The 14,582-nt window shown below is 44.8% G+C and overlaps 1 protein-coding gene across 3 annotated transcripts in view; it reads left to right on the forward strand.

The window, feature by feature from the left end:
- TTLL8 (tubulin tyrosine ligase like 8) overlaps positions 1-14,582 on the forward strand; it is a 732,112-nt gene that overhangs the window by 50,803 nt on the left and 666,727 nt on the right. For all 3 annotated transcript variants that reach the window (XM_069627869.1, XM_069627868.1, XM_069627870.1), the window contains exons 2-4: positions 3,276-3,381; positions 3,698-3,739; positions 4,943-5,034. In XM_069627869.1, the coding sequence (XP_069483970.1) occupies positions 3,306-3,381; positions 3,698-3,739; positions 4,943-5,034 (210 nt within the window). In that variant the 5' untranslated portion in view covers positions 3,276-3,305. The remainder of the gene's footprint in view (positions 1-3,275; positions 3,382-3,697; positions 3,740-4,942; positions 5,035-14,582) is intronic.

Below are 14,582 nucleotides of genomic sequence, written 5' to 3' on the forward strand. Positions count from 1 at the left end.
TCTCTTTCATGTTGATACACATCTGACCCCCTCGCACTGACCATTCCAGAACACCCACCGTAGACTTAATCCTGTGCAGCAGTATATTCTCTTCAAAGCAACAAATGTCTATTCGTATCATGAGGCATCAGGGAACATATAGAGTAGATCAAACCCTCAGGGGGAGACATCTTGGAAAGTGACCCCGGTATCAATGAAGCCCTGAATGTAGAGGTCGGCATGCCAATATATTAACCCATTTTCTCTAAGTACCCCCATTCATTCAAGTATTTTTATGTTCGCCATTATTCTCTTATTATCAGTTCCAGTTGTTTAGCTTAGACAGTCAGTAATTTGTCCCGACTTTCACTGCAGAGATAAGCCCCGCTGACCCACGTGCCACAAGATCGACTGGAAAGCAGCAGCCAATTGCAGCCTGTCATCCCCTATAGAACAAGCTGTGCCATATATCACTGTTATTTTGTACATTATATGATGATGTGAGTAATGACTAGTTTGTTTCTTATAATGTGCTGCCCGTTTAAGTGTTGGCAGAGTGCTCTCGGGCAGCAGAGTTCTTTGCTTGCATACTTTATTTTATATAAAGTTTGTCATCCTTGCAATTTATCTCTTGGTCTCATTCCCTGAACCGGTATATTATCTTTAATTCTATATATTGTGAGGACACGTGGTTGGGTGCCCACCTTCACCTGCCTAAAAAGGTACTGTCCACCATCCAAAAACGAATCTTTTCTGGTCCCACCACTATTATAACAACTAAGGTTTTGGATAATGCCTCTCTTCTCCTCTTTGGGGTTCTTCCCAACCTTTAACCATTGGGGAATTCATAAATGTTCTTTGGCCACCACTCTTATCAGATTGTTCAGTTTAAATACTGGGTTCTCCCAGGTTTGACTATGTTCCTTTACTTGTTTCCTTTGGTTTATCTTTCTTTCTTCTGCTTTGTCTGTTACCTCTTTTCTCTGATAGACTATTTCCACACCTTTATCTCTAGTTTCATAACAGTCTTTCCAACCTCTTATTGTTGATTTTTCATCCTACTCAATACAAGTTATTAAGTCCAAATATTCTTTCTATTCCTTTTCTATTTCATGTTTCTCTAGACTGGGACGAGTTCTAGTGTTTCAATACTCATCATCATTCTAGGACGAGTATGAATGTTCCAGTTTTAACACTTTTCAACACTTCTGGTTGACTGGGAAGAGTATGAGTACGCCAATAAAGATTTGTATTCTTTTTAAGGTCCCACATGGGTCTCCCGTTTTCTCTGTTGCCTGTACTTTGCAGGGATAACCTCACCAGGGACTTGTGTAAGGACTCAGAGCTTTTTTTCTCCTTATCAGGATAGCCTTTTGCCCCGTCAACAACGTCAGCGACAGCTGCTTCGTTTTCCTCTTGTGTGCTTCCTTCTGCAGTATTTCTTCTACTGTTGTCTCTGCATTGTTTATGGACTCACGTGTCCACCATGTCCCCTCTACGGTCACGCCACCACATCTACATGCTTTGGGTTTGGGACGGTCACACCACCACATCTACATGCTTTGGGTTTGGGACGTCTCTGTGTGCATCCTCTCTTCCTGTCAGTGTGCTCTGTCTTGTTCTCTTTACAATGCTGCACGTTGGTAATATGCTTTGGTTTCACACTCAGCGGCTCTTCACGTTCCAATAGCCTCATAGGCTTCTCGGCATCTCTTATTCGAAACCCCTGGTCTCTCTCTGTGCCCAGGGACCTGCCTTCCATTTTTATGACGTAGCCAGGTGGCTTCCCTGGTATGTTGGATACGTCCTTCACTTTCTGACTCATATTCAATATGGTTCGAATGCTCATCTTTATCCCAGTTACTTTAAAGCTTTCTCTCACAAACTTTAAAGGTGTACTTGGTTGACAATAATACATTTCAATGGTTCACATCTTTCTTCATGATATTTAATTGAAGATGGTGTAGTCATCTTTGACTGAGAGAGTTTCTTACCGCAACAGGAGTCCTTGTCTTCTAAGGGGCAGTCTCTCCCGGAGAGGACCTGCTTACTTCAACTCCTAAGGAGGGTATTGCATAGCGGACACACACCTCCCTAGCCTCACAAGGAAATGCTCCCCTTTGGGGAGAAGTGACAGAATCCCATGATTTGTCATAGCTCCCTCAAAAGTCCCTGATGGTTTAGGATAGTCGATGTAGGCTGTGCCTGCATGCCGCTCTAACTCAGCTAAACTGCGAGACTGTTCTCACTGCAGCGCAAAAGAGTTGTGGTATCGACCCACTCTCTTTCCGCCGACTGCACTCCGCAGGAAGGAACTTGCAGGAATTTGGGGAACTGCTGGTGGTAGGGGTTTGGGTTCTCTACTACAGATGAGCGCTGCTTGAAACAGGCTCTCCCTCTGATGCTTTCTGCTGGTGTCTTGCTTCAATGTTGGATCTCTGGAAAAGAGAAAGAGAAGGTATTGGCAAGCATCTTGTTGAGGTATGACATAGGAAGAAGATGGACTGCTTAAAAACAGACTGGCACAAGGGGGGGGCAGACATTTGAGTCCTCTCAACTTCCACTGCCCACCACAGGGATGGGACTGGCTCTGGACTTTTCCCTGAAAGTCCTCCCACCCCTGGCGTACTGGTCTCGCCACAAGTAACCACAGCAAGAAAAGAGGATATGCATGTGGCAGAAGATCCTTTTATGGGCCCAGGAGCTACCAGAATTGACACTCTCTATGGTTGTTTCATGCAATTATGGCTGGGATACGCTGTCCATATGTTTGCAATATTTTGTTACAAAAGTTTTTTTCCAGTATACAGTCACTTTACAGAACAATTTGTACCGACTGTTTTGTTACAGGATATTTTGCACCCTTTTCTGCTGCAAACGGTAGATAGTAAGTTTCGGCAAGGCAGTATTGGATGGAGGGAGGTTAGGGGTGTAGGAGGGGGTAAGAAGGTGCAGGGAGTCTTCACCCTGATTTTTGCTGCAAAAAATAGTAAAAAACAAGGGCTGGTAAAGAATTGGCCAGTAAAAATACATGGAACAGTTTTTTTTTCCTTCTTGTGGGTTTTAGAAAAATAAAATGTTGCATGATAAGGGCCTGATGGCTGCGAGGTCTGACATAGTGCCATTGCGGAGAAGCAGGATAAAATAGCCCATCTTCACGGATGCAGTAGCAGTCAAGCTCTATTATGTCGATTTTAAGTGCTAATGAGAATATTAATGTGCCCATAAGCGAAACACTTGGAACATTTTCCACTTTGATGTGTCGTTCACATAACCATTTAGTTATATTTTTTCAGAGGGAAGATGAAACACAGAAAAAAAGCAAAATGAAGCGTACTTATACAAGAAAGAAAACGTGTCAAACATCTCCAAATGAAGAAGAGAAATCACAAGAGGAATACAGTTTGTATTTAAAGCTATTCCTTTTCTTTTGCGTTCTGCAGATAAGGAACTGTAGGTGGCACTGCTTGTGAGCATTAGTAATCTGCGTGTTGTGATATTAGAAAGATATGCTATTAAATAAGAATTTCGACTGTTAAAGCGGCAGCCTTGTTTTTAGTCACTAGTGTGCATTTTTCCTTTCATTCCACAACTGTCAGTATTACAGCTGTTTCATATGTTGCAGGCATTTGCTACACTGCCCCTCCCTTTGAAGATTTGTCTATGGTTGTGTAACCCCCTTTGTTCAGGCATTTGTCTGTTTTGTGCCCTTGTGCAGGCCCTGCGGATTTTGCTGCCCTACGCGGATGGACATTCTCAGGTACTCTGCCACATGCCTCTACTCACTGCACTAGGCAGGTAGCAGGGGAGGGACACGCGCCAAAACAGGACCCACCCCACCTCCTTACTTTCATCTTTCTTTTTGTGTGAAGGATTTGGTTCAACATCCTGGTTACAAGATATGTTTGGTTTTTAGTTATTCTACTCAAATAAAAGCGATTGGAAGCTTCTTCCCTTTTGTTAGGAAAATGTGTTCCTTGCAGACCTCCAGTGTATATTTACACAGTGTATATTTACATTCTAATTCTACGGAGGTTCGGTTTCAGCTTTTTGAAGTGTTGGTGGTATGAATACTGGTATCTTTTTTGAGTCCTATTTAAATAAGTAGTATGTACTTTTGTTTAATTTTGTTTCTGACATTTTGGATTTATTCAAGGAGTTTTTTTCGACATGTTTTGTGGTCCATGTAGTTCCTTGAGTTGTTGGGGTCTTCTCTCTTTTTTTGCATAATGTTGTACCTATTAACAAGTGCTACGTTTTAATCCTAACGTTAGTTTAAAAAGAAACACACATTCTAACAAGGCTGCAGGGCAAGTGGTGCTCTGCGAACTTCGGCAACAGTCCATTGTTGGTTTTCACGCCATCCACAAGTCGGGCTGCGCAGTGGAGGGCCAGCCTGAGGCAGGCAGCAGCAATGGAAATGAGGGCTGAAGTAAGAGGGCAAGGGGTAGGAGGGTGCAAGGAGGCTTTAGGGACAGCTGATAGCTTCCAGCATAGCTTAAAGAGAAATGAGGGCCATCAGGAGCCAATGCCTTCCTGGAGAATAATGCTAGAAAGGCATGGATCCTGATTGGCTCTCAGAATTCCAAAGTCATCTCTGGGTGCCATTGATAGTTAAGGTAATTGCCAATGTATTGAAAACATAAGCAGCCAATTTTGTCCACTTGCTGTATTGATATTAATGATGATGTTGTTGTTGTAATCCTCTGTTCTTAACCCGTGGTAGAATGTATACTTCTTCAATGGTCCTAGATAACGTTTGTTTATTTTGTGAATGGAATGAGGGGAGTGGCACATCAGGTTGTGTTTAATTAGTCCTTTAGATTACAGCCTCGGTTTCCTTTTGGTGGACAGTTCTACAGCTACTGCTGGCCTGGCGCCTAATCATATAGTGGCATATCTCAATAAAATGTTAACATCAGTTTACACATGTATCTCTATTTATCATATCTTTTTATTTCAGAACCAAGAGTAAAACAAATAATGGAACTACCTTCATTTTCTAAACATGATAAATTCAAACAGGCCAAGTTCTTAGCAGAAACTGCAATCAAGGTAAAGAGTATATATTTTCAATTGTTATTGCTCAACATTTTTCTTATCAATATTATTATTATTATCATTATTTGGAGTTTTATGTAGGAGCACCTACCAGGAATTCCCCTTTCAGAGTCTTAAATGACAGCTGTTACTAAATGCCTTCATTGTTTCCCACATTTGTGGTACCCAATTTACGACTTTGGAAAAATGAAGGCATGAGTTGGGCCGAAACCGCTTCGACCCCCAATATCTAAGCGACAGCACCCTCTCATCTTAGACATGTTGCCTATGTTATGAGCTATCCCCCCTCCCATGTGATAATTGTGTCCATATGCATACATTGGTCACACTTGTTTGGCTTTATAATATGAGCTATGACGCCCGGGTCATGCATAGCCAATATGTTGGATTTTAGAAGACAAGCTTAATAGGGGCTGTTATCTGAAGCTGCCCTAGAAATGGTACATAGAAATAACATTTTTCGGACAGTGATCTGGTCCACGTCGTAGCGCAAAGAAAATAACATAAAAAAGGGGAGAGGTTATCTCCAAATGGAGAAAAGAAACGTCCAATTGAAATACCCAGAAAAGAAGTTAAGTTTAGGTATGTATGTATTGTGGCGACATATATAAGGTTGGGTAGAGGAATACACTAGAAATAAAGAGAAGCTGCTTGCAAACTATACATGTCTAGATAAGAAGTAAGTGGATATTGTATTGGACTGAAACATCGGAAGATCTGTATTGAAAGACTTTCATTTTAAAGGCTGCATTTTGTTCATGCACTTTTTGTCGTAGACCAATTACATATGCATATATATATATATATATATATATATATATATATATATATATATATATATATATATATATATATATATATATATATATATATATATGTGTGTGTGTGTGTTAGTAGGGGAAGGAGAGTAGGGGGTTGGTTGGGGGGAGGGGGGCTGGAACGCTTGATAGGGAGGGGGAATAATTGGGATTCCACCTTAACAAAGAAAAAGGTCAAATTCGGGTTAGACCAAAAGTGCTCGAGCAAAATGCAGACTTTCAAATGAAAGTGTTTGAAAACACGTAGGTCCTGACAAAATACATGAGATATTTGGTTTCAAGCTTATTTTATTCACAAACAGATGCATGTTGGGATGAACGCCAATGGGTCCAAGGGTTTTTCTGCAGAAACACAGAATATTCCGTCTGGCAAATGTCCTAAGTAAAAGGTGACAAGTTGGGTCGAATGTAAAGTGTCAGGGCCTGTAAGTAGTAAAATAAAACATCTGTTGTTAGTTTTTAGCTCGCCCTGATGTCTTCTTGGCTGGGAATGTCTTGCCGTAGTACTCATCAGTTTGCGCCAAAGAAAAGGAAATCGATGTTGGAGAAACGCCTATGAGATCTAGGGGTCCTAACACCCCAATCAAACAAGGCACTCCCTTCCGGGGTCTATTCTGATTACATGGGTGTCATTATGAAGTGTCAGTCATTGTAAAGGGTCTGGGTTTCTCTAGGCTTAATGCAGTCTTAGAGACATAGTGGTCAGCGGCATCTTGATTCGACTTACGGTCCTGGGGATATAGCACCGAGCTGCTTCCTGGCTCAGATCAAGTCATTGTAATATGGCAACCATGTGCTTCTTCTTCATAGGGATATAGCACCCAGCTGCTTCTTGGCTCAGATCAAGTCATTGCAATATGGCAACCATGCGCTTCTTCTTCATAGGGATATAGCACCCAGCTGCTTCCTGGCTCAGATCAAGTCATTGTAATATGGCACCCACGTGCTTCTTCTTCATAGGGATATAGGGATATAGCACCCAGCTGCTTCCTGGCTCAGATCAAGTCATTGTAATATGGCAACCATGTGCTTCTTCTTCATAGGGATATAGGGATATAGCACCCAGCTGCTTCCTGGCTCAGATCAAGTCATTGTAATATGGCACCCACGTGCTTCTTCTTCATAGGGATATAGAACCCAGCTGCTTCCTGGCTCAGATCAAGTCATTGTAATATGGCAACCATGCTCTTCTTCTTCATAGGGATATAGCACCCAGCTGCTTCCTGGCTCAGATCAAGTCATTGTAATATGGCACCCATGTGCTTCTTCTTCATAGGGATATAGGGTTATAGCACCCAGCTGCTTCCTGGCTCAGATCAAGTCATTGTGATATGGCAACCATGTGCTTCTTCTTCATAGGGATATAGGGATATAGCACCCAGCTGCTTCCTGGCTCAGATGAAGTCATTGTAATATGGCACCCACGTGCTTCTTCTTCATAGGGATATAGCACCCAGCTGCTTCCTGGCTCAGATCAAGTCATTGTAATATGGCAACCATGCGCTTCTTCTTCATAGGGATATAGGGATATAGCACCCAGCTGCTTCCTGGCTCAGATCAAGTCATTGTAATATGGCACCCACGTGCTTCTTCTTCATAGGGATGTAGCACCCAGCCGCTTCCTGGCTCAGATCAAGTCATTGTAATATGGCACCCACGTGCTTCTTCTTCATAGGGATGTAGCACCCAGCTGCTTCCTGGCTCAGATCAAGTCATTGTAATGTGGCACCCACGTGCTTCTTCATAGAGATATAGCACCCAGCTGCTTCCTGGCTCAGATCAAGTCATTGAAATATGGCACCCACGTGCTTCTTCTTCATAGGGATATAGCACCGAGCTGCTTCCTGGCTCAGATCAAGTCATTGTAATATGGCACCCACGTGCTTCTTCATAGGGATATAGCACCCAGCTGCTTCCTGGCTCAGATCAAGTCATTGTAATATGGCACCCACTTGCCTCTTCTTCATAGGGATATAGCACCCAGTTGCTTCCTGGCTCAGATCAAGTCATTGTAATATAGCACCCACGTGCTTCTTCTTCATAGGGATATAGCACCCAGCTGCTTCCTGGCTCAGATCAAGTCATTGTAATATGGCACCCACGTGCTTCTTCTTCATAGGGATATAGCACCCAGCTGCTTTCTGGCTCAGATCAAGTCATTGTAATATGGCACCCATGTGCTTCTTCTTCATAGGGATATAGGGATATAGCACCCAGCTGCTTCCTGGCTCAGATCAAGTCATTGTAATATGGCACCCACGTGCTTCTTCTTCATAGGGATATAGCACCCAGCTGCTTCCTGGCTCAGATCAAGTCATTGTAATATGGCACCCACGTGCTTCTTCATAGGGATATAGCACTCAGCTGCTTCCTGGCTCAGATCAAGTCATTGTAATATGACACCCACATGCTTCTTCTTCATGGGGATATAGCTCTGAGCTGCTTCCTGACTCAGATCAAGTAATTGTAATATGGCACCCATGTGCTTCTTCTTCATAGGGATATAGCACCCAGCTGCTTCCTGGCTCAGATCAAGTCATTGTAATATGGCACCCACGTGCTTCTTCTTCATAGGGATATAGCACCAAGCTGCTTCCCGGCTCAGATCAAGTCATTGTAATATGGCACCCACTTGCCTCTTCTTCATAGGGATATAGCACCCAGCTGCTTCCCGGCTCAGATCAAGTCATTGTAATATGGCACCCACGTGCCTCTTCTTCATAGGGATATAGCACCTGGCTGCTTCCAGGCTCAGATCAACTCATTGTAATATGGCACCCACGTGCTTCTTCTTCATAGGGATATAGCACCCAGCTGCTTCCTGGCTCAGATCAAGTCATTGTAATATGGCACCTACGTGCTTCTTCTTCATAGGGATATAGGGATATAGCACCCAGCTGCTTCCTGGCTCAGATCAAGTCATTGTAATATGGCAACCATGTGCTTCTTCTTCATAGGGATATAGGGATATAGCACCCAGCTGCTTCCTGGCTCAGATCAAGTCATTGTAATATGGCACCCACGTGCTTCTTCTTCATAGGGATATAGCACCCAGCTGCTTCCTGGCTCAGATCAAGTCATTGTAATATGGCAACCATGCTCTTCTTCTTCATAGGGATATAGCACCCAGCTGCTTCCTGGCTCAGATCAAGTCATTGTAATATGGCACCCACGTGCTTCTTCTTCATAGGGATATAGCACCCAGCTGCTTCCTGGCTCAGATCAAGTCATTGTAATATGGCAACCATGCTCTTCTTCTTCATAGGGATATAGCACCCAGCTGCTTCCTGGCTCAGATCAAGTCATTGTAATATGGCACCCACGTGCTTCTTCTTCATAGGGATATAGGGTTATAGCACCCAGCTGCTTCCTGGCTCAGATCAAGTCATTGTTATATGGCAACCATGTGCTTCTTCTTCATAGGGATATAGGGATATAGCACCCAGCTGCTTCCTGGCTCAGATCAAGTCATTGTAATATGGCACCCACGTGCTTCTTCTTCATAGGGATATAGCACCCAGCTGCTTCCTGGCTCAGATCAAGTCATTGTAATATGGCAACCATGCGCTTCTTCTTCATAGGGATATAGGGATATAGCACCCAGCTGCTTCCTGGCTCAGATCAAGTCATTGTAATATGGCACCCATGTGCTTCTTCTTCATAGGGATGTAGCACCCAGCCGCTTCCTGGCTCAGATCAAGTCATTGTAATATGGCACCCATGTGCTTCTTCTTCATAGGGATGTAGCACCCAGCTGCTTCCTGGCTCAGATCAAGTCATTGTAATGTGGCACCCACGTGCTTCTTCATAGGGATATAGCACCCAGCTGCTTCCTGGCTCAGATCAAGTCATTGTAATATGGCACCCACGTGCTTCTTCTTCATAGGGATAAAGCACCGAGCTGCTTCCTGGCTCAGATCAAGTCATTGTAATATGGCACCCACGTGCTTCTTCATAGGGATATAGCACCCAGCTGCTTCCTGACTCAGATCAAGTCATTGTAATATGGCACCCACTTGCCTCTTCTTCATAGGGATATAGCACCCAGCTGCTTCCTGGCTCAGATCAAGTCATTGTAATATAGCACCCACGTGCTTCTTCTTCATAGGGATATAGCACCCAGCTGCTTCCTGGCTCAGATCAAGTCATTGTAATATGGCACCCACGTGCTTCTTCTTCATAAGGATATAGCACCCAGCTGCTTTCTGGCTCAGATCAAGTCATTGTAATATGGCACCCACGTGCTTCTTCTTCATAGGGATATAGGGATATAGCACCCAGCTGCTTCCTGACTCAGATCAAGTCATTGTAATATGGCACCCACGTGCTTCTTCTTCATAGGGATATAGCACCCAGCTGCTTCCTGGCTCAGATCAAGTCATTGTAATATGGCACCCACGTGCTTCTTCATAGGGCTATAGCACCCAGCTGCTTCCTGGCTCAGATCAAGTCATTGTAATATGACACCCATGTGCTTCTTCTTCATGGGGATATAGCTCCGAGTTGCTTCCTGACTCAGATCAAGTCATTGTAATATGGCACCCATGTGCTTCTTCTTCATAGGGATATAGCACCCAGCTGCTTCCTGGCTCAGATCAAGTCATTGTAATATGGCACCCACGTGCTTCTTCATAGGGATATAGCACCCAGCTGCTTCCTGGCTCAGATCAAGTCATTGTAATATGGCACCCATGTGCTTCTTCTTCATAGGGATATAGCACCCAGCTGCTTCCCGGCTCAGATCAAGTCATTGTAATATGGCACCCACTTGCCTCTTCTTCATAGGGATATAGCAACCAGCTGCTTCCCGGCTCAGATCAAGTCATTGTAATATGGCACCCACGTGCCTCTTCTTCATAGGGATATAGCACCCAGCTGCTTCCAGGCTCAGATCAACTCATTGTAATATGGCACCCACAAGCTTCTTCTTCATAGGGATATAGCACCCAGCTGCTTCCTGGCTCAGATCAACTCATTGTAATATGGCACCCACGTGCTTCTTCTTCATAGGGATATAGGGATATAGCACCCAGCTGCTTCCTGGCTCAGATCAACTCATTGTAATATGGCACCCACGTGCTTCTTCTTCATAGGGATATAGGGATATAGCACCCAGCTGCTTCCTGGCTCAGATCAAGTCATTGTAATATGGCACCCACGTGCTTCTTCTTCATAGGGATATAGCACCCAGCTGCTTCCTGGCTCAGATCAAGTCATTGTAATATGGCACCCACGTGCTTCTTCTTCATGGGGATATAGCTCCGAGCTGCTTCCTGACTCAGATCAAGTCATTGTAATATGGCACCCATGTGCTTCTTCTTCATAGGGATATAGCACCCAGCTGCTTCCTGGCTCAGATCAAGTCATTGTAATATGGCACCCACGTGCTTCTTCATAGGGATATAGCACCCAGCTGCTTCCTGGCTCAGATCAAGTCATTGTAATATGGCACCCATGTGCTTCTTCTTCATAGGGATATAGCACCCAGTTGCTTCCCGGCTCAGATCAAGTCATTGTAATATGGCACCCACTTGCCTCTTCTTCATAGGGATATAGCACCCAGCTGCTTCCTGGCTCAGATCAAGTCATTGTAATATGACACCCATGTGCTTCTTCTTCATGGGGATATAGCTCCGAGTTGCTTCCTGACTCAGATCAAGTCATTGTAATATGGCACCCATGTGCTTCTTCTTCATAGGGATATAGCACCCAGCTGCTTCCTGGCTCAGATCAAGTCATTGTAATATGGCACCCACGTGCTTCTTCATAGGGATATAGCACCCAGCTGCTTCCTGGCTCAGATCAAGTCATTGTAATATGGCACCCATGTGCTTCTTCTTCATAGGGATATAGCACCCAGCTGCTTCCCGGCTCAGATCAAGTCATTGTAATATGGCACCCACTTGCCTCTTCTTCATAGGGATATAGCACCCAGCTGCTTCCCGGCTCAGATCAAGTCATTGTAATATGGCACCCACGTGCCTCTTCTTCATAGGGATATAGCACCCAGCTGCTTCCAGGCTCAGATCAACTCATTGTAATATGGCACCCACGTGCTTCTTCTTCATAGGGATATAGGGATATAGCACCCAGCTGCTTCCTGGCTCAGATCAACTCATTGTAATATGGCACCCACGTGCTTCTTCTTCATAGGGATATAGGGAAATAGCACCCAGCTGCTTCCTGGCTCAGATCAACTCATTGTAATATGGCACCCACGTGCTTCTTCTTCATAGGGATATAGGGATATAGCACCCAGCTGCTTCCTGGCTCAGATCAAGTCATTGTAATATGGCACCCACGTGCTTCTTGTTCATAGGGATATAGCACCCAGCTGCTTCCTGGCTCAGATCAAGTCATTGTAATATGGCACCCACGTGCTTCTTCTTCATGGGGATATAGCTCCGAGCTGCTTCCTGACTCAGATCAAGTCATTGTAATATGGCACCCATGTGCTTCTTCTTCATAGGGATATAGCACCCAGCTGCTTCCTGGCTCAGATCAAGTCATTGTAATATGGCACCCACGTGCTTCTTCATAGGGATATAGCACCCAGCTGCTTCCTGGCTCGGATCAAGTCATTGTAATATGGCACCCATGTGCTTCTTCTTCATAGGGATATAGCACCCAGTTGCTTCCCGGCTCAGATCAAGTCATTGTAATATGGCACCCACATGCCTCTTCTTCATAGGGATATAGCACCCAGCTGCTTCCCGGCTCAGATCAAGTCATTGTAATATGGCACCCACGTGCCTCTTCTTCATAGGGATATAGCACCCAGCTGCTTCCAGGCTCAGATCAAGTCATTGTAATATGGCACCCACGTGCTTCTTCTTCATAGGGATATAGCACCCAGCTGCTTCCTGGCTCAGATCAACTCATTGTAATATGGCACCCACGTGCTTCTTCTTCATAGGGATATAGGGATATAGCACCCAGCTGCTTCCTGGCTCAGATCAACTCATTGTAATATGGCACCCACGTGCTTCTTCTTCATAGGGATATAGGGATATAGCACCCAGCTGCTTCCTGGCTCAGATCAAGTCATTGTAATATGGCACCCACGTGCTTCTTCTTCATAGGGATATAGCACCCAGCTGCTTCCTGGCTCAGATCAAGTCATTGTAATATGGCACCCACGTGCTTCTTCTACATAGGGATGTAGCTCCCAGCTGCTTCCTGGCTCAGATCAAGTCATTGTAATATGGCACCCACGTGCTTCTTCTACATAGGGATGTAGCTCCCAGCTGCTTCCTGGCTCAGATCAAGTCATTGTAATATGGCACCCACGCGCTTCTTCTTCATAGGGCTGTAGCTCCCAGCTGCTTCCTGGCTCAGATCAAGTCATTGTAATATGGCACCCACGCGCTTCTTCTTCATAGGGATGTAGCTCCCAGCTGCTTCCTGGCTCAGATCAAGTCATTGTAATATGGCACCCACTTGCTTCTTCTTCATAGGGATGTAGCTCCCAGCTGCTTCCTGGCTCAGATCAAGTCCTTGTAATATGGCACCCACGTGCTTCTTCTTCATAGGGATGTAGCACCCAGCTGCTTCCTGGCTCAGATCAAGTCATTGTAATATGGCACCCACATGCTTCTTCTTCATAGGGATGTAGCACCCAGCTGCTTCCTGGCTCAGATCAAGTCATTGTAATATGGCACCCACATGCTTCTTCTTCATAGGGATGTAGCACCCAGCCGCTTCCTGGCTCAGATGAAGTCATTGTAATATGGCACCCACGTGTTTCTTCTTCATAGGGATATAGGGATATAGCACCCAGCCACTTCCTGGCTCAGATCAAGTCATTGTAATATGGCACCCACATGCTTCTTCTTCATGGGGATATAGCACCCAGCTGGTTCCTGGCTCAGATCAAGTCATTGTAATATGGCACCCACTTGCTTCTTCTTCATAGGGATATAGTACCCAGCTGCTTCCTGGCTCAGATCAAGTCATTTTAATATGGCACCCACTTGCTTCTTCTTCATAGGGATATAGCACCCTGCTGCTTCCTGGCTCAGATCAAGCCATTGTAATAGGGCACCCACGTGCTTCTTCTTCATAGGGATATAGCTCCCAGCTGCTTCCTGGCTCAGATCAAGCCATTGTAATAGGGCACCCACGTGCTTCTTCTTCATAGGGATTTAGCTCCCAGCTGCTTCCTGGCTCAGATCAATCATTGTAATATGGCACCCACGTGCTTCTTCTTCATAGGGATGTAGCACCCAGCTGCTTCCTGGCTCAGATCCAGTCATTGTAATATGGCACCCACGTGCTTCTTCTTCATAGGGATGTAGCTCCCAGCTGCTTCCTGGCTCAGATCCAGTCATTGTAATATGGCACCCATGTGCTTCTTCTTCATAGGGATGTAGCTCCCAGCTTCTTCCTGGATCAGATCAAGTCATTGTAATATGGCACCCACGTGCTTCTTCTTCATAGGGATATAGCACCCAGCTGCTTCCTGGCTCAGATCAAGTCATTGTAATATGGCTCCCACGTGCTTCTTCTTCATAGGGATATAGGGATATAGCACCCAGCTGCTTCCTGGCTCAGATCAAGTCATTGTAATATGGCACCCACGTGCTTCTTCTTCATAGGGATATAGCACCCAGCTGCTTCCTGGCTCAGATCAAGTCGTTGTAATATGGCACCCACGTGCTTCTTCTTCATAGGGATATAGCACCCAGCTGCTTCCTGGCTCAGATCAAGTCATTGTAATATGGC

This window comes from Ambystoma mexicanum, chromosome 12 (genome assembly GCF_040938575.1).
Source record: "Ambystoma mexicanum isolate Mex_15411 chromosome 12, UKY_AmexF1_1, whole genome shotgun sequence".
Classification (NCBI taxonomy): Eukaryota; Metazoa; Chordata; class Amphibia; order Caudata; family Ambystomatidae; genus Ambystoma; species Ambystoma mexicanum.